We start from the raw sequence: 25,045 nt of genomic DNA, 5'->3' as shown, positions 1-25,045 counted from the left end.
CTACGGACCGTGCTTTGACACTACAACCATCCGAGTTATATGCTCGCCCAAAAATCGGAATCTTCGATAGATTGGGGCTTTTGAAGTCTGGACCAAGCCACCAAGAAAACGCTACAGCGTGATCAATTCAAATCACAGGCGGTTCAGTAGCGCTGGTACAGTCGCCTCGGCTATATTCAAGCACAAAATGTCTACTATCTTAGACAGAAATGTGGTTTCCTCCGTCGTTCGTGGCCAGCTTTGGAATACGCCTGTGTTGTGAACGATCTGCACACGATGAAGGGGCCAACTGGCGAGCATCGCGAATTCGCGGAGACGATATCCCCAGGCCAGGATACAAGCAGTCATGCCTCAGATAGTCGCATTGATATTGAGAAAAGAGGAGTTGGGTCAAGCCATCCCAGAGATAACGATGCTGTTACCTTCAAGACGTGGGCAGTCGTCGTCGTAAGTACCATACCGGCGGGTTTCATCGACCATCCGGGTATTTTACCTCAAGAACAACCATAGAAACATCAAGAATATCGTGTTCAAAGCTATGCTGATCGTTTCTAGGTTCTCGCCGCATCATACGGAATATCCTTTTGGCCAGTTCCATTCTTCAGCACCATTCAAAGCGAGATGGCTGTCGAATTTGGATCAAGGCCGGCCATGGGCGCTTGGCTCACATCGGTGTACAGTCTCGGCGGAACTGTCGCATTTATGGTCTGTGGCGCCAACAGTGATCTATTCGGTCGAAGAGCTTTTATTCTCCTTGGGAACATTCTCATGATTGTCGGCTCGATCGTCGGAGCAACTTCACATTCGATCGGACAGTCAATTGCTGCCCACACGCTGTTCGGTCTCGGTGGAGGTAATTGCCAGATAGCGGCGTTCGCGCTGCCCGAACTATTGCCGAACAAGTGGAGGCATATTGGAGTCGTGATTGCAGACGCTGGGATATATTTCGACGTCATCGTGGGCCCCGTTGTGTCTCGCATAGCTTACAAGCATAATGCCGTATGTATCCGCGGGGCTCCACCCACAAACAGAGATATGAGCTGACAGAGCATAGTGGAGATGGGGATATTGGGCTGTCACCATAGTCCAGGGCATCTCTTGTGCCATCCTACTGTGCTTTTACTTCCCACCAAAACACCCGCGTGGCATTCCTTGGGGTGAGGCACTACGGAATCTCGACTATGTCGGCATGGTCAGCTTCACAGGAGCAGCTGTTATGATTCTTTCCGGGATCGTCTATGTGCAGCTTGTGCCATCAAACTCGCCTGAAGTAATTGGTCTATTGGTAGCAGGATTTGCATGCCTCGTCTTCTTCGCCGCCTGGGAGACCTTTGCAAGACCCAAAGAAGCCCTTGCGCCAACAAGGCTCTTCACCGCCAACAAAGGGCGGCGTCTCACCGCGCCGTTCATCTGCGGCTTCGTTGTAACCATGTTCTACTACGCGAACAACATCACCTGGCCGACGATGCTGGGCGTGTATTTCACTTCAGCAATAACACCGCCGCACATCGTCTACTTGTTCGCGACAGTGCAAGGATTTGGCATATTCACTGGGGCCATGCTACTAGCATTCTTCGGCAAGCGCATCCAGCACTGGCGGTGGCAGATGGGTGTCCCGATCATGATCATGACCTTCTTCGGAGCCATGCTCGCCTACGTCACTCCAGAACGAGAGAGCTGCGGCATCGCTTTTGCTTTTCTTTCGTCCACGGGCTATGGCTACGCGCAGTATCTCTCGATCGCGTACATCCAATTTGGTGCCGATCAAACGGAGCTAGGTATATCAGGAGGACTTGCAGGCGTGGCTAGATATTCGGGAGGTGCTGTTGCCGTCACCTTGTTCTTGACAATCTTGAACACGGTACAAACTAGTTGGGCATCTATTCATGTTGTTGCGGCGGCAGAAGCGGCTGGAGCATCGCCTGCGACAGCGAGCGCGGTTCTTGCAGCGCTTCCTTTGGGAGCTGCTGCCCTAGAGAAGGTTCAAGGTTTGACCACCGCAATTGCGGAAGCGGCCGGAGCAGCCTTTGTGCAGAGTTATGTGGAAGGCGTCAAGTGAGTTGTGCCTTCGCGTTCCAACGACAGCAATTACTAACTCTCCTCTAGGAAGGTAGCATTTGCCTCACTTGGGTTTGGAGGTCTTGCGATCATTGCTTGCTTTTTCTTAGAAGATATCGGGCCCAAGATGAACGATCAGATTGAAGTCTTCTTGGAGAACGACGTTCAGGCCGAGAAGAATGTGTATCACTGAGTGTTCCGATCCTCAGAAAGACTTGGTCTCTGAATTACTTAGGTGCCTATCTCTCGCGAAGTAGCTATTCATCTCGTCAGCGCTCTCTATTCATGGCCAGTCTTGTGAGAACTAAGGCAGCGCTGAATTATCCTCGAACATAGCCGTCGGCATTACATGGGTCCAGCATCAGTGAAGCAACTACTACTACCGAGGGATTCGATCTGCAACTCCACTTCTAGACCAAACTACGCCACTGTGATTTTTAGATGTTGAGGGCGGACAGATCCGGGTGTACCACTAAGTTACATTCCAGCCACCATCGCCCCTCTTCCACTAGTGTACATATTAGAGTTCTCTAGAAACGCCACTGACTCGTTACTCACGAAACAACATAACCCCGCTCCATCCCACTCAAATCAGAGCGACCATCGCCTATCACTTTCCGTCAAGCTCAGGATATACACGCGCACTCGTAGAAGATAACGTGACTTCTCACTCGTTCACCATGCCGTACACCACCGACCCGGACTGGGCCGCCGCATCAGCAAGATCCCTACAAAACCTAGGCATCCCCCCAGACACACCGACACCCCGTCATCCCCGCGGGGACGTCGCCTCCAGGCGAGCTGGCGCCCCGTTCTACGAGAAGTTGCAGACGCTATACCCGGAGCCGGACACGCCCGTTAAGAAGACGAGATACGTCACCACTGCACCAGACGGGCAGGAAATCCCCATCTTCGGGTATGAGCTTGAAGCCGATGGTGAGATAAGGAATCAAGAGGGAAAAGAGAGACCAGCAGTCCTGTACATTCATGCCGGCGGTATGATCTTGTGCACGGCGGAGGAGTGGGACCGCACAGTTATGCTGGACGTCGCGCGGACAGGGGTCCCGCACTACAGTGCGGATTATCGGCTTGCGTCTGAAGCGCGGCATCCTGTTCCGGTGGAGGATTGCTACTCTGCGCTTGTCTGGCTGCATGCGCAGGCACAACACTTGCGGATCGACGCTGCGCGGATTGCTGTTGCAGGGCTCAGTGCGGGCGGCGGTCTTGCCGCTGCTGTTGCTATCATTGCGAGAGATAGAAAGTTGCAACCGCCTTTGGCGAAGCAGATCTTACTGGAGCCGATGCTGGATGACCGAAACATTGTTCCTAACTCAGAACTCGCGCCCTTCGTCACGTGGGATTGGGACGATAATTGGACGGGGTGGAATGCGCTGTTGGGAGATAGAACTGGGAGTGAGGACGTGGAGGCAGCTGCTGCGCCGGCGAGGTTGCAGGACTTCAGGGGGTTGCCGCGGGCGTATGTGGATTGTGGGAATCTGGATATTTTTGCGAGGGAAGATGAAGATTATGTAAGAAAGTTGAAGGAAGCAGGGGTTGAGGTAGAGTGGCATTTGTATGATGGTGTTCCGCATGGGTTTGAGCTAAGAGGAACGGGTTCCGGGGTGTGGAAGCGGGCTTATGAAAATCGGTGGGCGGCGGTCCAGGCAATTTGAGAGACAGGTCCGAGAGTGATGATTCCACTGATATCGAGGGTTTTCCCCTAGGATGCCGCTATGCCGTCTTGACGAAGACTGAATGTATTACAATTCCCTCTGATTGACAGTATATCCCATCCAACGCCATCTGAAGTCAGTCTGGCCGTCGTTCTCATGCACACTTCATCGCCTCTTGGGCCTCCAGCAGCCTCAAGTAGATACCTGCGCCAATTAGCCATCTCTCTACCTTCTCTTCCGCCTTTTTATACTCACCAGCGGCCCTCCAGCCCCGGTCAATGACCTTAAAGGCCTCCTTGAAGAACTTCACCACCTCTTCCTCCCCATTATTCTTCTGTTTCACCCTCATATACACAGCACAGACCTGATACGCAAAGAAACAGCCCCACACGGACATCTCCTCGGGTGGCCGACTCGTCAAAGGGCATCTAGACTCGGTGAAGTTGGGAATGTGGAAACGCTCTGTGACGAGCTTGCAGACGGCGAGGGCACGAGACATGCGGTCGGGAGAGAAAGACGTGCGGGGGACGGATGTGCCGGCCAGGCGGAAGGTTGGGGTGTTGAGAGCTACGAGGGCACTGGGGTTATTTAGTTTTTGTCACAACGTATACCTGTAATAAAGGTAAGGAAAGGTACCTGAATATAAACGTTATCTGGTCATAGTCAGGCACCTCCACATTGAGTGCCGCCGAGAGCATCGAGTGCAATGTCCTGTCCAGTTGCAGTCCAACATCGTCATCGGAGGACTCGGACCCGTCAGCGATGTGTATAAGAACCTGACCCAGGAGCCGAGCAGCTTGACAGAGAAGAGCAAATTTAGACATGTGAGATGTCAATGGGGTGGACAGAGTTGCTAGGTCAGCGGACTGTACAATCTGAGAAACGGTGAGCAGGGAAGATTCATAGCAGATCGGTGATGATCTTACGCCGTTATCCCATTTAGCATCGTCTGCAGGTAGTAGCTCATCTCGAGAGGGTTCGGGTATTGCAAAAGGGCGACCTGGGCAGCCTATGTTGACAAAACTGACGCAGCCTATTAGCGTTGATGTGGCGACGGTAATGCAGCACAAAGAAGGCTCACCGGTCCAGAATGACAATTGCCCACCAAACTCTTCTCCTCTCTTCAACCTCCACCATGGTGGTCGCTCTCCGGTAACTGACTGCCTTGACATTGAGTCCAAGCGCGTAAGCATACCTGGCGCACGCACCGACGGTCAGGTATGCAGCCGGATAGATAGCGTGGCCGATTTCATACAAGGCGAGCAAAACTTGAGCTTGCAACATAGGAAGTGATAAGACACTGGACACCTCGAGGTGAGAATGCCACCGCTTCGTCACTTGATAGAGTGGCGTGCGAGCGCTGTACGGGCTGGCGGGCGGTGGTGTTGTTATGAGCTTCTGTGCCAGAAAGAGCAATGCAAGATCGGGATGGGCAGATGGTGATTGGTGAATATAGAGGTCGTAGAAACGTTTTTTTGATATGATTGGCATCCATGGGTGTGTTCGCACGAAATACTTTCCGCTTGCAAGACATAATTCGTCTACATCTCCGAGGTGATCGAGCACTTGGCTAGGAACCTTGACGGTGGCTAATGGGGTGTCGGGATGCCCGTGTTGCAGAAGATCCGGGTCCATGAAGAGCACGGTTGCGTAGTCGATGCATTCGGCAGGCGCATCGTGGGCGTCGGCAAGGGGCTCATACGACGACTGGTCGACTTGAGGAGCAGGGCTGCGAATTTGGTCCGTCTCAGCATATTTGCACTCGAGTCTCTTTCTGGAAAGAGTTGGTATCGCCCAATTCCGGTTCCCGAATCGATCTGCAATCGCAGCTTACCTGACGCAGTGCGAACACTGCGGGATTGCTTTGTCGCACCCTCTCTTACGAGCCTTGCAGTTAGCACACACTTGCCGGGCACGGCGGCCTGGCTCGCCATCAGGCGTCGACATACGCGTTGATTTATGTAGGCTGCAGAGGTCGAACACAATTGAGTATTGTAGGTGATGCGGGGCGGGCGTGTGAGCGGCCGCAGTTTGGTGGGGCAACTGCGGGTTTCGATGGGATTTAACGCCGCAGACCTGCGGCTTTTTGCGGCCGTGCGGCCGCCGACTTGATGGACTGGTATCAGCAATCGTTAGTCCAATTTCCCCAACGACGAAACAACTACTTCGCCAGCTAAATTCATCCGGATTTTGTTGTCCGACCCCGCCGATACTGTAATGAGAGGATCATTGGAAGACTTGCGGAGGAAACTTGGTATGGGTATGCGGGAATGGTCATCAAAGTCGCCTCTCACATAATGTGCCAAAACATATATAAACATGGAGAACTGCGCACCAACTAGACATTAGCCATCCTTTCCACTCTTGGGTACTTAGGTTAGGAAAACTCGAAGATTTTCAACGCAATGGGTAGATACACTGCTGTTCATGCCAATCCGCAAGGCGTAGGCGATGCTCGCCGTAAGTGGCTTCCCACCCATCTCGACCATCCCATTCGACTAATCAGACAACCTTTCCCAGCAACTGCTCTCCAGATCATCCAAGACGAAGGCCTCGAAGGCAAACTTGTCGGCAAAGTCATCGTCCTAACCGGCGCCACCTCTGGCATCGGCCTCGAAACTGCCCGCGCCCTCTCCACCACAGGAGCCACCCTTTTCCTGACCGCCCGCGACCTTGCGAAAGCTTCAGAATCCCTTGCCGGAATTCTCGAGCCAGGGCGCGTCTCCCTAGTCCCCATGGACAATGCCAGCTTCTCCAGCGTCCGCGCCGCAGCCCAGCAGATCCTCGCCCACTCCCACAACAAAATCAACATCCTCATCGCCAACGCGGGCATAATGGGCGTCCCCTCCCTCACCCTCACAGAGGACGGACACGAATCCCACTTCGCCGTCAATCACCTCTCCCACTTCCTCCTCTTCTCCCTCCTCAAGGACGCACTCCTCGCAGCCTCAACACCAGCTTTCAATTCCCGCGCCGTCATCGTGGCCTCCTCTGCTCATCGTGCCGGCCCTTTCCCCGCAGACCATGACTACTCCTTCAGCAACACGCCCTACAAGCACGGAAAGGCATACGCCAACTCCAAACTCGCAAACATCTACATGGCGAACTATCTTGACCGGCACTACGGCGGCCGCGGTCTGCACGCCACCTCGGTCCACCCGGGGGCTATACTGACGAACATCACGCGGTACTCGGACCCGTCTGTCATCGACGCAATCCTGAAGATGCCACATTTGGTTCCGATATTCAAGTCGGCGGAGCAGGGGGGTGCGACAACTGTGGTAGCTGCCGTGGGCAAGGAGTGGGAGGGCAGGGGCGGCAAGTATTTGGAGGACTGCGAAGAGGCGGGCAGGGGAGAAGATGATGGGAATGTGTTTATGTTGGGGTATACGACGTGGACCTATGATGAGGGCGAGGAGGAGAGGCTGTGGAAGGACTCGGCACATTTCGTAGGCGTCGAGGCGCACGTGTGAGCGTGTGGGATGTGTCGCTGATGGGGAAGCTGAATGGTCTCGATGTACTGTCATGCTAGCTTAGCGTTGATGGGCATGGCTATGGCCATGCAATTTGTGTTGATACTCTCTTCAAAGGACTGGGAGAGATGGCGATCTTGTCGAGCCGCCTAAGATCGATGAGATGAAAGGAAAGCGTGCCATAGTAATGGATGACGATAGATCAGGAGGGACGAGAAACGTGAGCTTGATAAAGTGTAGAGTCCCGACTTGGTATCATCGATAGCTTCGGTGTTGCCGTCTCGGTTAGAAAGAATAGGATTGGTAGATAACTTGTTTTGGAAGCCATTGGGGTCCTGAAATTTCCGCGCTTAGATAGAATCGAGCCGTTGAAGTATTGTAGTAGGACTAGGGCGTCGGTAAATGCTGCACAGGCTTACGCAGGTGGTCTAGAACACTTCAATGATGCTCCATTCTGCTGCCAGAATTGTTATCGCCATGGAGTGAAGGCATTATCTCTCAGCGCCGGGGCCAAGTTGGTGTTGGCGGCATCCTTTGTGAAGGATCTCGTATGTACCGCACCAATGCGGAAAGGCTTGTATTCTAATGTGGACTCGCACGAGCTCCTTCGCACCACCACGTGCAATTCTAGCGCCTAAGAAGAGCAACTTGAAGTCTGAGTTCGCGTTCACTTTCGACGATTATAAGTACTCTACTAAGTCAATACCTATAAAGCACTCCCTCCTAAAGCATTGTCCAACTCCCACCTCAAAATCGCTGATACTTCAACCATGCATTTCTCGACCATCCTCACAAACCTCGCCCTCGGCGCCAGCGCCCTTGCTGTGGCCGTGACTCCTCGCCAGCAAACCAGCTGCTTTGAACCTCGCAATGGAGTCTGCCTAAGCCGTCAAGCCGACTTCAACAACGCCACCCTCGCCATCACGAACGCATGCAACAAAATTCCTTCATGTAGTCCAGGGCAGGCGGACACAGCACGCGTATCCGGTAAGTCCGCCCCTCTACATCTAAGTACAGGATGACATGCTCGTAAGTGATTCTGACGGCGAAAAATCCAGGTGTCGTTCGGGGCTTCCCTTACAGCGCCGCCCTCAAAGTGGGTACCCAATGCGCTGGCGTCGTTCCCTGGAGCACACAGGGCTGCGTGGATGCATTCATTGCGGTCATAGATCAGGGCTGCGAGCAGCAGTATCCGTCAACGGATGGGCTGTTCCAGTGTAAGTGGAAGCACTTCTGGAAGTAGATTCTGCTTGCTGACGTGGGAGTAGTGGGATACTTCAATGCTGCTTGTGACAGCAGCTTTGTATCCTTTAACCTTGGGGGCTAGAGACCGTCTTTATGGATGCTGGATGCTAGGACCTTGGGCAGCTGGGTAAGGTGATTTATTCGGTGCGGGTTTCTTTCTCCGAAGCTGCCAATCGTGTCTCTGCTCATATAGCCTCTTTTTACTGAATCGTAAAGCGTTGCAGAGAGGGGTCCTGAACAGATTTGTGATTCCAGTCTCTTAGTTTGATCCATCTGAGCGGCGAAGTTCCTATGATCCCATGTCAATGGACTGAAAGACGTGCTACGCACTCCATGTTAGCTCGACGGCTTTCGGAACAGGGGAACCGGTAGGGCAAAGTGTGAGCATGCGTCAATACAGATGGGTGGGCTCATTCGGAGCATGACTGCGAAGAGAGTCCTCTCGACTCAAAAGCGGCGCCAAAGAGCTGCGGAGTGCAGGTTAGCTATACGTCAAGCACCCTTGTGCGATATCGATGGTGGGTGCTCGGCTGATTTCTGTTGAGCAGGGCCAAGGGTAATTTGCAGGTGCAGATGCAGATGCAGATGCTAATAAGAACGTGAGATGCAAGCAGGAGACGGAGGATGGGGACCACCGCGTAACCAAGCCAGCGAGTCAGCGAGCCGCGGTGCTGGCGTAGGGAATGCTGCCCTGCAGAAGATGCGGTCCTGTAGTGTGGCACCGAGCGAGCGACGGGAGGCTCAAGGGTTCGTGCAGACGGGCCGCGCCCGGCACTTGATTCCCCAGAGGGCCAACCAGACGCTGCCCCTGGCGCCTCTCCTGAGACGTCTCTCACCAGCCACCATGGCGTCTGCCAGTCGGATGCGCGGTCGTGTGTATGCGCCGCCAAGGTGACGAGCGGCCCTCTGATGCGGTCGCCAGCGCGTATGGCGGCCAATCAGGCGGCATGCAGGCCTGGTCGGGCGCGTGCAGGGAGCGCTGGTCGCGCGGCCCAAGCAGCGACCTCGTGCAGGCGGCGAGACTCGATGCCATGGCCTGGCAGGAGAGCGCGGAGCCTACGTAAGTCAGCCAGTCGCCTCGTGGGTCGTTCAGCTGCGCATCTGCCGCCTTGCACGTCTACGCAGGCACGCCCTCATCCTGCACCTCTGCCCCGACCGGTGGAGCTGCTGCTGTTGCTGCGTCGTCGCTCGCAGCCCGGCGTCATCTCTCGCGATACCCCGCCGCCCGCCCACGTACGTCCAGCGGAGCCTCGAGCTGCACGCCTTCCCAAAAATAAGTGCCCGGTGCCTCCGCCGGCGATCGCAGGCCAACGCAGGCACGACATACATACACGCGCATATACATAGCCCGCGCCCGCGGCCATGAGCAAGCAAGGCCGCCCCGACGAGGAGCTGTTCCTGCGCGGCGACGGCGATGCGCCCGAGACGCCCATAGTCGGGCCCCTCAGGATCCAGAAGCGCGAGTCCAACACCAAGAGCCCCCCGCCGCGAACAGACTCGGCCGGCAGCGCCAGGTCCAACCAGCCCGTCTTCTCGCGCCCCCCGCCCATGCCCGCGTTCCCAGCGCCGCCCACGAACCCGCCCACCGCGCCGCTGCCCTACCCCGACAACGACGGCCCGCCGACCCTCTCTTCGGGGCGGTATACGCCGCAGAGCGACGCTGAGAGCCGCTCCAAGACGCACGATGTGCGGTTCAGAGACGAGCAGCGACGAGGCTCGGGCAGCTCCACGGGGCCGAGCCCCTCCTCACCAGCCCCGCGCGCCCGGTTCGACGCCCACGACCCCAACAGACCCTCGGTAGCCGGCTATGGCGGGCCTGGCAGGGCACCAGACGGGTCTGTACAGCCCTCGAGGCTGGCAGAGCGGAGAGGAACCGTGCCCAAGCCCCTCCCAGACTCTCCGGGCCCGGACACGCCTGACAAGGAGGGCCTATTCCAAAGAGCGCCGCAGAGACAAGGCAGCACGGAGCCAAATCCCTTCCCAGACTACCACCAGCAGTACTGGCCGCCGCCTCAAGCGCCTGGAGGACCCAAGTCACCACAGCCAGCGCTGAACATCCCCAACCCCGGCGGCATCAATCGGCTGAGCTCGACCGCGTCCACGTCCACAACAAAGGCGCAACGAGGATCGCCGCCTCCGCCCGAGACACCCATCGTTCCCCTTCCCAGCGGCGGCATCGAAGCACGCTTTGCTGCGGCAGGAATTGCGGGCACATCCACCTTGACCAGCTTACAAGCCCAGACCGCACAGAATGCCGCAGCTGCGCAGAGGAACCAGGTCTACGCCAACCAGCCGCCCAGACAGAACATCACTTCACCTGCGCCGAATCAGCAACCCCCGAGGCGACCATGGACACCCACGGAGCAGCCGGGCAGCCAGCCGCATGGTCCTCCTGCGGTGTACCAGGGAATGAATCAAGTTGGACCATCGAGCAGCCCTCCACAAGCGCCTTTGCCTCAGGTACCCGCTCACACAGGATCTCCGCCGCCTGCGAATGGGCAGCCAGGGCATAATCTAGCACAAGACATGGGTCGCATGAACATGAACGAAGAACCGCCGCCAGCCTACTCCAGCATTCAGCATCCCCCAACTGCATCTTCGACGGGGTTTCCAAATGAGAAGCAACGTCCACAGGGAGCAGCGACGCAAGCTCCCCAGCAACCTGGTGTCATGAGCGACCCGAACCTCCAGCAACACCCGGCCTTCGCAAACGATATGCGCTCTCCACAGCCGCAAACAGCCCCGTCTTCACAGCCGTTGGGTGTTGTTGCGCCAACGCCGACCGCAAGCCAGTTCCCGCAACAACCGCAACAGCAAGTTCAACATGCCAGCACGCCTAGCCCCGCGCCAACCGCACCGGGGCCTGGCCCTTCATCACCTCCTCCGCTCCCCGAAGGCTGGATAGCGCATCCCGATCCAAGCTCCGGGCAGTATTACTACATTCACTTGCCCACGCAATCGACGCAATGGGAGTTTCCAAAGGGGCCCACACCTCTTAACTTGAATGAGCCCATGTCTCCAGCAGGTTCGTTTGCGAATCCTCTGGCGTCTCCAGCATTCGGCAAGACACCCCTTGCATCTCCGGGCTTTCCTACGCAGACTGCTGGCTACCCTGACGGCATGCTTGGAATGGCTTCCATGGCAACTCCTACAACTAGCGGGTTTACTGGGCCTCCTCCAGTTGCAGGCGTTGATACGTACAAGATCAACCCAACAAACAGTGTGTACTTTGGTCCGTATCTGAGGTACACGAACATGGATCTTGAGCGCGGTCTGTGGTTAGGCTCAATCCTGCTCGTCACGAACACTCCACATCCTCCAGCAATTCACATCCACCAGAGCGTAGATCTTTCACCAAATCCTCGGCAACTCAAAGCCAATCCTATCTACACACATCAGACCTGGATCTTCTACCGGTACGACATCGACCTCCGAATGGAAGATGACCATGCGGCCAAGTGGACTTACGCTATCACGTCACATCTGGGCTGCACGCGATTCGAATTCCTGGTCGCGGGACGCAATGAGACCAGCTGGCGCTTCATTGCTCACTCTGGCAACGACTTTGCTCTTAATGTTAACGCAAACGAACGGTCCAAGCTTGGCGGTGTTGGCTACATGTGGAAGGACATCCTCCAGAAGAACACCGAGTGCGGTGGCTTCCATGTGCAGCTCGGGCTAGGTGGACAGATATATGCTGATCGCTTATGGAAAGAGATACCGTTACTGAAGCAGTGGACGGCAATGAGTGGTAAGGAGAACCGCAAGAACGCACCTTGGACGGCGAAACACGACGAGGAAGTTTGCCATGCCTACTTCCACTACTACACAAGCCACTTTGACCAGCCACATCTGCGAGAAGCGTTCGCGCAAATTCCACACATTCTAGCTCTTGACGATCATGACATGTAAGCACAGTGCTATCAATGATATCGCGAACCAGGCTAATTGCGACTGTAGTTTTGACGGCTTCGGCTCTTATCCCGAGTATATGCAGTTTTCAAACATGTTCAAGAACATTGGCCGGATTGGTATCGAGATGTATCTTCTGTTCCAGCACCACACCACATTGGAGATCCTTCGCAACGTGAACAACGACATGGATCTTTTCACTATTACGGGCACCGGATGGCATTTCATCAAATACCTGGGTCCTTGTGTCACTGTCGTAGGGCCAGATTGTCGATCGGAGCGGAATCCGCACCAGGTCATGGCTGGTCCCACATACCAAGGTATCTTTCCCAAAGTTGCGACTCTCCCTTCAAGCGTGCAACACTGCATATGGATGGTCCCCGTTCCGGTGGTCTACCCCCGGTTGGAGTCGGTGGAGCATCTCGCCAACTCAATGGCAACCGGAAAGAAGGCTGTCACTGGTACTTTTAACATGCTTGGGAAGGTGACGGCTGGAGTGGCCGGCGTCGTCGGTGCTAAGAGTGTAGTCGGCGATGGCTTCAATTCGGTCAAGAAGGCCATTGGAAAATCAGGTCTCATGAGCGGTGTCCTCAGTCCATTTGGTGAGATCGATATGCTTGACGAGCTTCGTGATCAATGGACGCACGATTCCAAGGTAAGCTCTCTACAAAACCATCGTATGACACTTGCTTACATATTTCAGGATCTTGAACGCACATACCTGATCAGAACACTCCAAGGCATCGCCCACAACAAGTCCCTTCGAATGACTTTCTTTTCTGGCGGTGTCGATGTTTGCGGTGCAGGCCTCGTACATGACCCTTCCAAACCCCAAGATCACAAGACTATGTACCAGATCATCTCTTCCAGCGTCGTCAATGCCCCGCCCTCCAACTACGTCCTCCGGCTTCTGCACAACAACCGCGCGCTCTACATCCCACAGAACGGTCACCGTTCGAGTCACGCGCCTTCAGATACGAAGGAAGACATGATGGAGATCTTCACACAGGACGTCAACGGCACTGCGCGAGAGTACAAGAGATTAATGGGCCGAAGAAACTACGTCGCCTGTGTCGTGTATGATCCCGAGATTGTGAATGGAACATTTGGACAGGTGCCTGGGCAACACGGCAGCGGGAAGCTGAGTCTGGCGGTGGACTTCATGGTGCAGAACGAGGGGCCGTACAGTGCGCCGATGAAGTATGGACCGGTGATTGTGCCAAGCTTGGAGTACGGGAGATAGGGATGAGGGATAGCTAGAAGGATGGAGAGGCAGCGCATGTACTAATGAGCGACTTGAGCGAGCGAGCAATGTGATGCATGGCATGTGCGATGGCTTTGGAGGCACTTTATTGCTGTGGATATGGGCAGGCGATTGGGGAGCAACGAATATACTATTATGACACTTCAGCTACGTTGGCCTTGCAGTGCACCGGTAAGACAACGACGTGTATTGAGCATTTGCATGCAGTCTACATGTGTATACCAGACTGTTCGGCGTGCCTCGGTCTTCACAACCGTCTTTGGCTTAGTCATTCCGAGATCGCGCTTCCTTTCCGAACAATCTGAAGGTAGAAGGCCCGAACCACGCATCCCTCACGACACCACGATGGCAGCTTCAAGATCGATATGTCGTTTAGCGTCACCTCGGATAGCTTTGGCTCCACGTCTGCTGCGCCCAGTGGTTTTCGACAGCGCAGTCGCTCCCTCGCGCAAGAGCACTTCCACACCGCCGTTGGAAAGAGCATCGCGGGCGCATTCGTCAAGTCGGCAATGTCTATATACCAACACTTGGCGAGTAGGGCCAGCGCAGCAGCCGCAGAGCATCACATCGATTCTGTCAAGTCGCCGGCAGTTCAGTGCAACACGGGCGCAACAAAAGGACCATCACTTTGACACGCTCAAGTTCGTGCAGCGATTGAAGGATGAGGGTTTCACCGAGGAACAAGCGGTGGCTATGATGAGGGTGCTCAGTGACGTGATAGAGGAGAGGTACGTGTTGGAAGGTCAGGCGGACTGAACCTGACTAATTTGAACAGCATCCAAAACCTCACTCGTACCATGGTGCTTCGCGAAGAGCAGGAGAAGGCGACGTACAACCAGAGAGTCGATTTCGCGAAACTACGCTCCGAACTGCAAACCGCCGACTCTACCGAATCGTCCCTGACCCGCGTTTCGCATGAGCGCCTGACAAATGAGCTGGCGAAGTTGAACTCTAGACTTCGCGATGAAGTGCAACGAACACAGGCATCGGTACGACTAGATCTCAACCTCGAGAAAGGCCGCATACGCGAGGAAGCCAACGTTCAGGAACTCAAGCTCAAGGAGACGGAGACGCGGATAGAGCAGGAAACAGCGCAGCTGCGCGAGAGACTGGAGACTGTCAAGTTCCAGACGCTGCAGTGGCTGGTGTACGTCCATGAACAAACCGCTATACGTGCAAGGAACCTAGCTAACATATTCGCAGGGGCGTGTGCACTGGTGCTGCGGCTCTTATGCTCGGTGTCTGGCGTATCCTCATGTGAGGCACACGGCGCCGCACATTTCTTCCAGAAGACGTCGGCATGAAGGAACCATTCTATTTGTACAACAGACTGACAAGACGAATCATGGGAGGATACGGCCGATCGAGCGATTTTTGCAGCATCCCGGTAGGGCGTACTGCATCATGATGGTGGTACAGCATGCACAGCCATGAGCGCTGGCAGCACAGCAGGATTGATTTGCGGCGGAAGCGACATGTCACGATAACCGCCGCTGCGATGCAGCAGGCTGAAGACGGGCACAGCAGTATAGATTGCGACGTGCAACATGTATGTTAGCAGAAGGGGAGCGTCTACATCACGGGCGCAGCCTTGTCACTCGGGCATGAATGTCGAGCAGAGGGCAGCGATGATGCAATGCAATGGCTCGCTGTCAGCCGTGCTTTGCCACGCACGTACACTTGCATGCGAGTGGGCGACGGCTCGCAACGAAATGCAGCCTGAAACGGATGGGCAGATGGAAAACTGGGCAAATTACATAGTCTGCTCCACGCGAAGCTGGGTGAAAGCATGTGGTTCGGGGTCTCGTCTTGCGGCCTGGCACCAACCACGTCCAAGTTTCTAGCTGGTTCTCCATCGCGGTGATTGGCCCCCAGGCTGCGGCCGTCTCTTGCTGGCGGCCGCGCGCGGACGAGCGTGACTGGTGCAAGGGAGCAGAATGGGAGGGTCGGTGGGCACAGCAACGACTTGTGACCGAGCAACTTACACATGGCAAGACTGTGTGGGCGAGACCGCTGGCGGAGTGCGTCCTAGCACTGGAGCCGCCGCAGCACGGCTGTTTGCCCACGTGAGGCGCTCATTTCAGACCCCTCGCCGCCAAGACAGGACTCCAGAGGGGAGCAGGCGCGCGCAAGCGCCAGAGGATACAGAACAAAAGGCTGCCTTTGCGGTGAGGGTGCGTAGGACTAGAGCAGAGCTAGGGCTGGTGCGGGCGGCGCGAGGGCCGGGGAAGGCGCTGTGTGCTGGATGGGGCGGATCAATAATGGGCACGCCTGTGAAAGACAAGACTAGTCGCCGGCTGCGCTTCGCACGCTCAAAACACTCCATCGCCGACGACCCACCATCGAACCTCAACACCACCCTCTTCCCTCTCACGCCCGCCCGCAGCCCGCTTCTTCCCACCCACCCGCAACCCGCACTCCGATCCAGCAACCATGGCCAACGAGGTATGTCTGCCCTTATCTGCGCTGCCCCCGCACACTGCTGGTGGGATGCCCCTCTGGCGCCCGCTGGCCTGCACGACCAACGTCAACAGCATGCTGACCCCGTAAACAGCGCGAAAGGTACGCCGCGAGCGCCCCGCCTCCCCGCGCAGTCCATTGACAGTACCGCAGCAAGACATTCCTCGCCCGGCTCTGCGAACAGGCTGAGCGCTACGATGGTAAGTGCTGCCGTGCCTGTGCTGCCTCTGCGCGCCGTCGCTGACGTTGTTTTCCTGCAGAAATGGTCACGTACATGAAGGTCAGTGCCGCTCTCCGCTCCCTATTTGTATCCGACATACTGACACCCCTCTAGGAGGTCGCCAAGGTATGCCAGCTGCACCCGTCCCGTCACCGCCGGCAGGGGCCGCGCCTCGACCACGGCAGCGTGTATTGACACTTGACAGATCGGCGGCGAGCTCACCGTCGACGAGCGCAACCTCCTGTCCGTTGCCTACAAGAACGTCGTTGGCACGCGACGTGCCTCGTGGCGCATCATCTCGTCCATCGAGCAGAAGGAGGAGTCCAAGGGCTCAGACAAGCACGTCTCCACCATCCGCGAGTACCGAAAGAAGATCGAGGAGGAGCTCGAGAAGGTCTGCCAGGATGTCCTCAACGTGCTCGACGACTCCCTGATCCCCAAGGCCGAGTCCGGCGAGTCCAAGGTCTTCTACCACAAGATGTAAGGCTGCCGCTGCCTCCAGCGCTGCGTCGGACGCTAACCGTTTTGCGCCTGCAGGAAGGGTGACTACCACCGTTATCTTGCCGAGTTTGCCTCGGGCGAGAAGCGCAAGATTGCTGCGACCGCTGCCCACGAGGCGTACAAGGTATGACGCAATCCCCACCACGCACGCAAGGGAGTGCATAGCAGAGCTAACCGGGCGGTTCAGACGGCCACGGACGTTGCCCAGACCGAGCTCACCCCCACGCACCCCATCCGCCTGGGCCTGGCGTTGAACTTCTCCGTCTTCTACTACGAGATCCTGAACTCGCCCGACCGCGCTTGCCACCTGGCCAAGCAGGCCTTCGACGACGCCATCGCTGAGCTCGACTCGCTGTCCGAGGAGTCGTACCGCGATTCCACGCTCATCATGCAACTGCTCCGTGACAACCTCACGCTCTGGACATCGTCAGACGGTGCCGAGGGCGAGGCTGCTGGCGAGGCTGCTCCCAAGGAGGAGGCCAAGCCCGCAGAGGAGGCCGCGAAGCCCGCAGAGGCCGCCCCCGCGACCGAAGAGCAGCCGCCGGCGCCTGCTGCTTAAGCGCATCAACAGCTCTCGACCTTGTAAGACTCCACCAGCCGCCGTCGTCTATCCCCGGATAGAAGGAGGAAGCTGTCTAGGCAGCGAGCGTCATCGGAGTTGCGTGTATGTGTTTTGTCGAAAATCGGTTTCTAGCGAGCGGACGGATTCCCCCACGACTTATGTGTTTTCCTCTCAGCCGGCACTATCCCATCTTGCGCATGCCTCCGTCGCCGGGGGCGTGCGATCCGCTTGCAGCTCTGTTTCTACGGAAGTGAGGTGCAGGGGCAAGATGCGGGTCTGCGTCTGGTTCCTCCCCAACTTGTAGCTGTCCGGAAGTTTTCTCCCCCAGTGTCTTTTCCCTTTTAGCACCGTGTGAACACCTATGCCCCCTTTTTGGCGATGAAGAAGGCGCGAGGGTGCGAGTTTCTGAGCGGCTGACTTTCCTGGGGCAGCGTCATGCGGGACTTTTGGTCGGTCGGAGATGGGGCGTGTCTTCGGCGGGCTGATTGCGTGGCAAGTATTGACTGGGTGACTGCGCTCTTAGGATAGTTGGGGAAACTCTTTATACTTCATTGCTGTGCGGGTGTGCGTGATGTGGGTCATGTGGTGATTTTCAGAAAGCCTCCTTGTATAGCTATGTGAAAAATGTCGGCTACGGCTCGTATAGGTTCCGCTCCAGGGCCTCGCCGCTCAAATGGGCGACCCTGAACCCCGCGAACGGGTGTGGTGCGGGCGCTATCGTAGCCACAAAAAAGTGTCGCGGACGCGACCCCGCTACAAGTACACGCCGGACAACACCAGGCGAGACATCCCACAGCACCTTCAGCTGGGTGCATGGCACGCTGACGCTGACGAATTGACGGTGCGTATACCACCTGCTCCCGTACAGAGGTCATAATCTAACAGTCGAAGGACGTGGACGAGGCCTGCGCAAAGGCGAAGACGTAATCGACGCGCCAGACGGACACGACAGCGCCCCCGGGAAGCCTACCTGCAGCGCACTCAAAGCCTCGAGGCCTGTCGCCAAGAAGGAAGCCATGGTGTTTACGAAGAACTACTACGCCGTCCTCAACCTGGCTGCGCCGGGGCTGGGAGAACAGCTCACGCAGGAGGGGCTGAGGAAGGCGTACAAGACGAGTTTGCTGGCCGCGCATCCGGACAAAGCCGCGGCTGGTGCACCCGCGGCCGGGGAAGGGAAGCACACCGTCGACGACGTCAAGGAAGCGCTCGCCGTGCTGAGCGATCCGGGGCGGCGGGGCGCGTTTGACAAGTGGCTCGCGGCGCAACGGCAGCGTGGGGATGCTGGCGCGGGGTGGGAAGGGAACGGGCAGGAGGACTTTGTGCTGGGACTGGATTTGTTGGATCTCAGTGATTTCGAGGCGGGGATGCCGCCGTTCGTGCGGATGCGGACACCGGACGGCGACGAGGACGGAGAGCTGGATGGCGCCCTGGACTTCGACGACCTCGACCCGCCCTCTCCGTCCTCCTTCCCTGCAGCTGCGGCTTCAAACGGGGACCACGCCGCTGTCTCAGACCTGCCTGCCTCGCCTGCACGTCCTTCAGAAATGCATGAAGAGGAGAGGGGCGGGGAAGAAGGCGAAATGGAATGGACCCGCGCCTGTCGGTGTGGCGCGGAGAAGGGTTTTCGGATCCGGGAGCGGGAATTGGAAGATGCGGAGGGGAGGGGGGAGAAGGAGGTGCTGGTTGGGTGTGAGGGGTGTAGTCTGTGGGTGAGGGTGGGGTTTGATGTTGAGGAGGGTTGAGAGGATGGTGAGATATTGGGTTGCTGAGGGTGATGAGAAAAGACAGCGCCGAAGAGGAGACGGTACGGAAGAGGAAAGACGGTATGGCGGAGGTGTGCGAGGCCACAGACTTCACGAGCACTCCGCAAGAAGCGCACCATGCACACGCTCCGTTGAGCCGTATCCCACCGCACACATCATCTCTGCTAACAGGGTTCTCTCCAGAGCTTGCGGTACGAGACCCAGGAACACGTACTGTACAGACATTGTACTACGCAACACATCGTAGACAGATGGAAAGTTGCCCTGCCAGTACTCCGCTTCAGCCAAGCCTAGGAACACAGCCTTTCCATCTATGCAGCAGCAGCCTTCGAGGACGCATATAGTAGGATTGGGGAGGGAATGGAAGATCTACGGGAGTACACTCGCTAAGATAGATGGCTACAGAAAGGCGAATCACGCGCATGACGGGACTTGGCTCGTTCTCTATCCTAGTGCAGCTTCAGACTTCATTCGATCCAAGCAATGCAGTTGGGATGGCGACCAAGCAGGAGCACACGCACCCCGCTCCGTTCCACCCCCCGTGGACAGCGTGTACATGCAGCAGATGCCAAGGCACACATCATCCTTACTATGCCTCGCCCGCAGAGCGCATGCTTGTGCAAAGTATTGAAGTGCCTGTGTGCGCGTGTGCCAGCTCGACCCCTGTTCACCGGTCGTTCACCGGAATGTGCGCTAGCGCCGCGCAGCGCAGTCGCACGTAAGGAGTGCGACTCAGCCCGGCATTTACAGCGACTACCGCTCCGCGGTGCAAAGACTGATTGGAGATGAAGAGACGATCGCGTCATGATTTGCTGATGAAGAGAAGCAAGGCTTTGATTATGCATGCTAGAAACTAAGGTACCGCCGTTTTTGGTAAGACAGGTGAGAAGGGGAGGCCGTGACGCGCAACGTAACGAGTAACCTGTGGCATTCCACGCAAAACGTATATTCCAACGGCATGTGCGAGGCCCGTGATATCCAACGCCGTCGCTGAAACGCATCGCTAGATGAAGCCTACACACCGTGTGACCGTCATAAAGAAGGTATGTAGGAAAGCAAAAAGGCAAAAGGACATGGTCGTGAAGCATCCGAGGCAGCACGCCGGCCGGCCTCAAGGATGAAAGTGAAGTGGTCAAGTCGAGCATGGGTATCAGGAAAACAACAGCGCGGGCTGGCCATCGCAAGGCTACTGCGGGAGCCAGAAAGACAGCAGGAACGGGGCGACGAGGCGCGCAGTGTACTTGCCCTGGTTGGCGTGGGAGACGCTGATGCCTTGGCGCTGCTGGAGGTAGTCAACTATCGGGCCATCAGTATTTCTTCAGCAATAGTCAATCGCAGTCAAACTCACTGTTCTCCTTGACTAGCTGCGCCACGCTCCGCACAAACGTCACGCTCGTCTCGTCTCCAAACCCAGCCTCCTTCTCCCAGTCCTGCTCGCAGTCCCGCAGCGGATTGCACTTGCGGTTGTATTTCCAGCGGAAGATCTGGCTGACAAAGTTCATGCGCTGGTCGACGTCGCGGTTGGCAATGTCGGCCTGCGCCTGCGCGTCGCGCGGGTCCAAGCGCTCGGTCACGGCCCGCGTGTCCATGACCTGGTGCGTCGTCTTCTGCTGGTCCTCTGCGGCCATGGCCATGCCGACGACGGCGACGAAGGCAGCCAGCCACTTGTCGCAGCCCCTGCTCGACTTGAAGATCTGCTGGAGTTTGTTGAGGACGGCGGCGAGCGTGGAGCGCTGCAGCCGCGCGAAGAAGTATTTGAGCTGGCGCGCCGTCATGCGTGGGGAGGTGTAGTTTTGCACGTAGGCGGAGGGGTCCGTGTACGAGTGCATTTTGGAGAGGGTCTGGTTCTTGGTTTCTTCGGCCATGGTGATGGTGTGCGACATGATGTAGGTGCACACGATGAGGCGGAAGACCTCGCGGAGCAGTTTGGCCTGTTTCAAGTCAGCGTAGAGCGTTCTTGCGGGTGAGATGCCAAACGTACCTCGTCCTCGCTCTTTGGCTTCACGCGTGTCATGAGCTTGAAGAGACGGGGTGAGAAGTCGTTGTCGTCTTCCGCCCAGCAGATGTCGCCAAATGCATCGAGGTGGTTGTCGACGATGTCGTTCAAGTACTTGTCGTACTTCTTTTCTTCGTTGTGATTTATGTGCACCATGCCGAGAGCTGGGCTTCGCTTCCTGATTGTGTAGCGCTCCTGGGTCTGGGGGTTGGTCTGGTACTGCAGCTGCACCAACAGTTCTTCTCCGCGAGGTTGGAATTCGTACACCTTGACTTGCATGCGCGGCATTGTCCTCTGCTCGCAGGTCATGTACACGTTGATCTCCTGGTTGCCCCATTGATGGATGAACTGGGTCACGAAGTGAGTAAGATGGCTGTCCTCGTGGATCTGCATGACGAGCATAGGGAGGAAGTATTCTGAGAGTTCGATCAACTTGATGCGAGAGCACCCAAGGCCACAATCGGCATTGGGACGCTGGGCGCGCTTGACACAGCGTTCGCAAATGTCACCAGGACCGCACTATCAACCATTAGTCTGAGTCAGAACGTGACGAGGTGTTGTGCTCACCTTGTCGCGCTGTAAAACGCAGTGCCAGCAAGCAACAATCTTGCGCATGTCGTGGGCTGCTTTTGCGACTTTTGGTTCCAAGTGAGTCCCCAGTGCTCGTCCACCAGGCCTGCCAGTGTTTCGTATTGGGCCAACTTGCCGACGAGCTTTTGGACCTTCGGGATCGGGCGAGAGTCCAGTGACTGCCTCTGAGAGTGTCCTGTCTGGGGAGAAGTCATCCACGATGGATGGAGGTGGTATGGTCTGACCGAAAGACTGGTGCGACTGCGACTCGCGGCGCTCCGCATCGAGGTCGGACTGCTGATAGGACGAGAACATTCCCTCCGAGCCACCAGGGCTTGAGACTGAAGCATACGCGCTAGAAGGTGATTGTAGATTAATCCGGGACGGTAGCTCGATTGATGTGGCAATCGGCGATGGGTGCTGGTGCGAGGATCTACGGCTTCCCATATATCCCATCTGTAGGACAGGCTTTGCTTCATAGGGGGCATAACGTCGTGAACTCGGCGAAGGAGACGCCCGAAAGGACCACATATCAACGGGACTACTGTTTGAGTAGTAAGTGTTGGCATGGACCTGGCTTTGGGTGACTGGTTGGCTCGGTTGTTGCTGAGCTAGGCTCTGGGTCGCCATGGAGTATGGGTCTTGAGGTGACACCAAAGGTTCATTAGGAGATGCAAGGTAGGTTGGATCAGTTTCGTTCATCGCCCAGAGACCGACGTCAGGACTAGTGAATCGCGAGTAGTCTATGAAGTCAGTGATAGGATCGAAAAGGACGACGCTTGAACCCGGCTCATCCGGGCTTCGCATAGGCTGTTCACTCGTCCATGGAGCTGCCTGATTGGCGAAAGGTTGACCTTGATAATTGTTATAGTGTTGAGGTACTAGAATACTTGGCTGCAATCGAGCTTGCGCATTGAAAGGTTGTGGATGGAGATGCTGCGGCTGATGAGCGGCGAGTGTGGTGTTGAGCGGTTCCGTCAGAGCTGCTCGCGATTAGCATCAACGCCACAGGCGACAAACGGGATGCATGCCTTGACCTGTGAAGGTTCCTTGGGGTGTAAAGAACATGTTCTGATCATGCGCAGTGAGAGGTCCAGGGGAGACCTGAGTGGTCATCATGTTGCCGTTGGCTTGATAGGCCTCTAGATGCGTATCCAGCGTGAATTCCTCGACACTATCGTTGTCTGGGGTTTTCACTGAGGTAGGGGAGTCGGACGGGCTATCGCCATACAGCATCGGCTCCGGGTACTGGCCTGGAGGCGGGTCTGGTCCTCGCGAAGGGTTACGACTCATAGGCGGGGTGCTAAGAGGGCCACCAGGAGATAATCCAGTGTGATTGACCAGGGATGTAGGCGTCTTTGATCGCTGCGCGGCATACTGTTCGTAGTTGCTGTATAATTCCGGGGCGACTGGTACCTCAGGCGCCATGGGCAGCTGCTGGTCGTAGCAGTAGTAACCGTTATCCATGGTGAGCAAGCTGTTGGACATAGCCTAACCTCTGGGGAGCTGAGTCTCTATCGCCTTGCGAAGTGCCTTACGGAAGTAGGCCAGCGCCGGATCCACGAGCTGGTGGCCGACGACTCGTATTCGCGTGAATTCCACCACGAAGGAGCGGTAAGCCGATGAGACGCACGGCTGTCCCGCTGCCAGTGCGGAAAGATTCGAAGACTCGAGAACAATGCGCAGCGAGGGAGAAACAACAATTCTCACTACGGCTGGGGAAGAAAGCAGCTCAAAGATGATCAGATCAGACTCAGTGCTGGGCCCGATTCGTAGAACCCCTCAAACCGGTGAAGGGCTGCGGGTGGATACTGCTGCAGCTATTGGGTTTAGCTGCATACCACGCTGCACAGCATTCGCGTAGTACCAAACACAGACGGCGCGCGGCAAAAGCGAAAATCATAAATGGAGGAGACCAGGATGAGACTACAAGCTGACAGCAAGTCTGGTTTCTCTGCTGGCGCGCTGAGCAGAGGCATTCGTTGCCTCAGGCCCATGGTGGTGACAGGACGATGCACTGCGCCACCGCCAACGGAGCCTTAGCACGGAACAGAATGCGTGCATCAACCCAGCATCTGAGCACTGTCCTCAATCGTCGTCGCGCGGCTCTGCTGCATTGACCGACTTCTTCGCAATGAGCTGGAGCAGCCAAGTCGCGCATGTCGTTGAGACGCTCAAGCCAGTCGTTTGGTCTGAGGCTGCTGGTCCTGGCAATTTTCCACGAGCCATGACAAAAGCGTCCACTGCCGGATATGGAGGATCGGCGAATTGCCAGCGCATACCTGATACGAGCCATGGCACGAGGATGACCGCGCCGGCACCCGACAGCGTCGTCCAGCACTTTAGGAAACATACAACATGCCGCAGATTGTTTCGAGTCGCCGTTTGGGGCGGTGCGGTTTGGCTTCAGAAGCTTGTACGTCGCGGGACAAGAAGGTGGCTGCGTCCACACTATGATCATTGAGAGACTCTGCCTCGCTGCGCAGAACACTTGCAACCCGATCGTCCTAGTAGTCAACGGGCAGGCGTTACAGTGCCGTGAACATCGCCATCTCCAGCAGTACCAACAGCAGTCGACGAGGGCAATGTGACTAGCGACTGGAAGTTGATGGTGCAAGGCGCATTCGCACTGTGTAGAAGACGACGCCCTTCGACATGGTGCAAGTGCACCGAGTACTCCGAGGCTTACCCCTTTGGGCGACTCGCCCATTCCACCAAATCACCTTGTCAGATGACCGGCTAGCTTGCCGCTTGGTAAGCCGCGGAGCTCAACATGGCACTAACCACTCCGTTCTCGGAGCAAACATGTTCCATGCACGAGAACTCCGATCTGATAGAGATCCCCACGTTGCAGTTGTGCGTAATATTCGTTTGCTATTCCACCTCACCTGCACTGCATTGTGTGGAATGCCACGCAATGCTGAGACGGAACGGAAAGCCTAGGTTTGTACGACGCGGGAAAGCTTGAGCCGACGCTTATACTCCATTTAGGTCTTGCGAACCATGTCGTATATCGAAGATCCGCTGTGACCATGCAACACCGACTTGCGAGAAATGCAAGACCCGAGGCATCGCAGAACAAGTCAGCCGCCGCTAGTCACTGCCCACATCCTCTCTAACAAGTTCGCCAGTGCTTTTATCACCCGGCACCTATGACCAGGCCTCCTGGCGTGCCTCGTAAAAAGCCAGAGCCACGACGTCGCGCTTCCAACGCGCGCCAGAACGCAACGCGAGATCACGAATCTCAACCTTCTCTTAGTCTAAGCCCTACGGCGCTTCGGAATGAAATTGGAGTTCCTTCCATTGTGAATGCATGGCCTACTCCTCCTGAATCTGCAACAAGGACTA

The 25,045-nt window shown here is 56.5% G+C and overlaps 11 protein-coding genes across 11 annotated transcripts; 8 read left to right on the top strand and 3 right to left on the bottom strand.

The window, feature by feature from the left end:
* Positions 1 to 651: 651 nt before the first annotated feature.
* CC84DRAFT_1101895 (MFS general substrate transporter) lies at positions 652 to 2,251 on the top strand (the record flags this gene model as incomplete). The annotated part of the gene is made up of 3 exons (XM_018174936.1): positions 652 to 999; positions 1,055 to 2,055; positions 2,107 to 2,251. The coding sequence occupies 3 exons, from the start codon at positions 652 to 654 to the stop codon at positions 2,249 to 2,251; spliced, it is 1,494 nt and encodes a 497-aa protein (XP_018030916.1).
* Positions 2,252 to 2,583: 332 nt separating this feature from the next.
* CC84DRAFT_1209486 (alpha/beta-hydrolase) lies at positions 2,584 to 3,621 on the top strand (the record flags this gene model as incomplete). Its single annotated transcript, XM_018182221.1, has 2 exons — positions 2,584 to 3,535; positions 3,603 to 3,621. The coding sequence occupies exons 1-2, from the start codon at positions 2,739 to 2,741 to the stop codon at positions 3,619 to 3,621; spliced, it is 816 nt and encodes a 271-aa protein (XP_018030915.1). The 5' UTR covers positions 2,584 to 2,738.
* Positions 3,622 to 3,808: 187 nt separating this feature from the next.
* CC84DRAFT_312207 (uncharacterized protein) lies at positions 3,809 to 5,765 on the bottom strand. Its single transcript, XM_018185820.1, has 7 exons — positions 5,566 to 5,765; positions 4,987 to 5,505; positions 4,813 to 4,926; positions 4,658 to 4,754; positions 4,368 to 4,606; positions 3,987 to 4,309; positions 3,809 to 3,935 (listed from the first exon to the last, which is right to left on the bottom strand). Exons 1-7 carry the CDS (start codon positions 5,676 to 5,678, stop codon positions 3,886 to 3,888), a joined length of 1,455 nt encoding a protein of 484 aa, XP_018030914.1. The 5' UTR covers positions 5,679 to 5,765; the 3' UTR covers positions 3,809 to 3,885.
* A 371-nt stretch (positions 5,766 to 6,136) lies between these two features.
* On the top strand, positions 6,137 to 7,503 carry CC84DRAFT_1155464 (NAD(P)-binding protein; the record flags this gene model as incomplete). The annotated part of the gene is made up of 2 exons (XM_018176935.1): positions 6,137 to 6,191; positions 6,252 to 7,503. The coding sequence occupies 2 exons, from the start codon at positions 6,137 to 6,139 to the stop codon at positions 7,202 to 7,204; spliced, it is 1,008 nt and encodes a 335-aa protein (XP_018030913.1). The 3' UTR covers positions 7,205 to 7,503.
* A 380-nt stretch (positions 7,504 to 7,883) lies between these two features.
* On the top strand, positions 7,884 to 9,014 carry CC84DRAFT_1263501 (uncharacterized protein). The gene is made up of 3 exons (XM_018185246.1): positions 7,884 to 8,191; positions 8,263 to 8,421; positions 8,473 to 9,014. Exons 1-3 carry the CDS (start codon positions 7,975 to 7,977, stop codon positions 8,529 to 8,531), a joined length of 435 nt encoding a protein of 144 aa, XP_018030912.1. The 5' UTR covers positions 7,884 to 7,974; the 3' UTR covers positions 8,532 to 9,014.
* A 797-nt stretch (positions 9,015 to 9,811) lies between these two features.
* Positions 9,812 to 13,604, top strand: CC84DRAFT_1102330 (uncharacterized protein; the record flags this gene model as incomplete). The annotated part of the gene is made up of 3 exons (XM_018174957.1): positions 9,812 to 12,357; positions 12,410 to 13,016; positions 13,065 to 13,604. 3 exons carry the CDS (start codon positions 9,812 to 9,814, stop codon positions 13,602 to 13,604), a joined length of 3,693 nt encoding a protein of 1,230 aa, XP_018030911.1.
* A 322-nt stretch (positions 13,605 to 13,926) lies between these two features.
* Positions 13,927 to 15,134, top strand: CC84DRAFT_310961 (DUF1640-domain-containing protein). Its single transcript, XM_018185818.1, has 3 exons — positions 13,927 to 14,353; positions 14,401 to 14,772; positions 14,829 to 15,134. The coding sequence occupies exons 1-3, from the start codon at positions 13,971 to 13,973 to the stop codon at positions 14,884 to 14,886; spliced, it is 813 nt and encodes a 270-aa protein (XP_018030910.1). The 5' UTR covers positions 13,927 to 13,970; the 3' UTR covers positions 14,887 to 15,134.
* A 924-nt stretch (positions 15,135 to 16,058) lies between these two features.
* CC84DRAFT_1222045 (14-3-3 protein) lies at positions 16,059 to 17,365 on the top strand (the record flags this gene model as incomplete). Its single annotated transcript, XM_018183326.1, has 8 exons — positions 16,059 to 16,070; positions 16,180 to 16,187; positions 16,239 to 16,285; positions 16,346 to 16,365; positions 16,420 to 16,431; positions 16,511 to 16,785; positions 16,843 to 16,930; positions 16,994 to 17,365. 8 exons carry the CDS (start codon positions 16,059 to 16,061, stop codon positions 17,363 to 17,365), a joined length of 834 nt encoding a protein of 277 aa, XP_018030909.1.
* A 676-nt stretch (positions 17,366 to 18,041) lies between these two features.
* Positions 18,042 to 19,110, top strand: CC84DRAFT_1222044 (uncharacterized protein; the record flags this gene model as incomplete). Its single annotated transcript, XM_018183325.1, has 2 exons — positions 18,042 to 18,213; positions 18,260 to 19,110. The coding sequence occupies 2 exons, from the start codon at positions 18,042 to 18,044 to the stop codon at positions 19,108 to 19,110; spliced, it is 1,023 nt and encodes a 340-aa protein (XP_018030908.1).
* Positions 19,111 to 19,955: 845 nt separating this feature from the next.
* CC84DRAFT_1168635 (uncharacterized protein) lies at positions 19,956 to 23,606 on the bottom strand. The gene is made up of 5 exons (XM_018179447.1): positions 22,729 to 23,606; positions 21,695 to 22,680; positions 21,113 to 21,646; positions 20,480 to 21,062; positions 19,956 to 20,427 (listed from the first exon to the last, which is right to left on the bottom strand). Exons 1-5 carry the CDS (start codon positions 23,183 to 23,185, stop codon positions 20,318 to 20,320), a joined length of 2,670 nt encoding a protein of 889 aa, XP_018030907.1. The 5' UTR covers positions 23,186 to 23,606; the 3' UTR covers positions 19,956 to 20,317.
* Positions 23,435 to 24,824, bottom strand: CC84DRAFT_311590 (uncharacterized protein). Its single transcript, XM_018185819.1, has one exon. The coding sequence runs from the start codon at positions 24,405 to 24,407 to the stop codon at positions 23,685 to 23,687; it is 723 nt and encodes a 240-aa protein (XP_018030906.1). The 5' UTR covers positions 24,408 to 24,824; the 3' UTR covers positions 23,435 to 23,684.
* Between the last annotated feature and the right edge of the window lie 221 nt (positions 24,825 to 25,045).

Source organism: Paraphaeosphaeria sporulosa (genome assembly GCF_001642045.1).
Source record: "Paraphaeosphaeria sporulosa strain AP3s5-JAC2a unplaced genomic scaffold CC84scaffold_12, whole genome shotgun sequence".
Taxonomy (NCBI): Eukaryota; Fungi; Ascomycota; class Dothideomycetes; order Pleosporales; family Didymosphaeriaceae; genus Paraphaeosphaeria; species Paraphaeosphaeria sporulosa.
This window is presented reverse-complemented; position numbering and strand designations above follow the sequence as displayed.

What these genes read in the sequence shown, in the direction of transcription:
- CC84DRAFT_1263501 (XM_018185246.1), top strand. Translation starts at nt 7,975, where the DNA reads ATGCATTTCTCGACCATCCTCACAAACCTCGCCCTCGGCGCCAGCGCC. An exon ending in GGACACAGCACGCGTATCCG is followed by an intron (nt 8,192 to 8,262) that starts GTAAGTCCGCCC and finishes CGAAAAATCCAG; the next exon opens with GTGTCGTTCGGGGCTTCCCT. An exon ending in AACGGATGGGCTGTTCCAGT is followed by an intron (nt 8,422 to 8,472) that starts GTAAGTGGAAGC and finishes ACGTGGGAGTAG; the next exon opens with TGGGATACTTCAATGCTGCT.
- CC84DRAFT_1168635 (XM_018179447.1), bottom strand. Translation starts at nt 23,185, where the DNA reads ATGTCCAACAGCTTGCTCACCATGGATAACGGTTACTACTGCTACGAC. An exon ending in AGGAACCTTCACAGGTCAAG is followed by an intron (nt 22,681 to 22,728) that starts GCATGCATCCCG and finishes AATCGCGAGCAG; the next exon opens with CTCTGACGGAACCGCTCAAC. An exon ending in GCGTTTTACAGCGCGACAAG is followed by an intron (nt 21,647 to 21,694) that starts GTGAGCACAACA and finishes AATGGTTGATAG; the next exon opens with TGCGGTCCTGGTGACATTTG.
- CC84DRAFT_311590 (XM_018185819.1), bottom strand. Translation starts at nt 24,407, where the DNA reads ATGGGCGAGTCGCCCAAAGGGGTAAGCCTCGGAGTACTCGGTGCACTT.
- CC84DRAFT_312207 (XM_018185820.1), bottom strand. Translation starts at nt 5,678, where the DNA reads ATGTCGACGCCTGATGGCGAGCCAGGCCGCCGTGCCCGGCAAGTGTGT. An exon ending in GCAATTGTCATTCTGGACCG is followed by an intron (nt 4,755 to 4,812) that starts GTGAGCCTTCTT and finishes AGGCTGCGTCAG; the next exon opens with TTTTGTCAACATAGGCTGCC. An exon ending in ATGCTAAATGGGATAACGGC is followed by an intron (nt 4,607 to 4,657) that starts GTAAGATCATCA and finishes ACCGTTTCTCAG; the next exon opens with ATTGTACAGTCCGCTGACCT.
- CC84DRAFT_310961 (XM_018185818.1), top strand. Translation starts at nt 13,971, where the DNA reads ATGGCAGCTTCAAGATCGATATGTCGTTTAGCGTCACCTCGGATAGCT. An exon ending in AGTGACGTGATAGAGGAGAG is followed by an intron (nt 14,354 to 14,400) that starts GTACGTGTTGGA and finishes TAATTTGAACAG; the next exon opens with CATCCAAAACCTCACTCGTA. An exon ending in CAGACGCTGCAGTGGCTGGT is followed by an intron (nt 14,773 to 14,828) that starts GTACGTCCATGA and finishes ACATATTCGCAG; the next exon opens with GGGCGTGTGCACTGGTGCTG.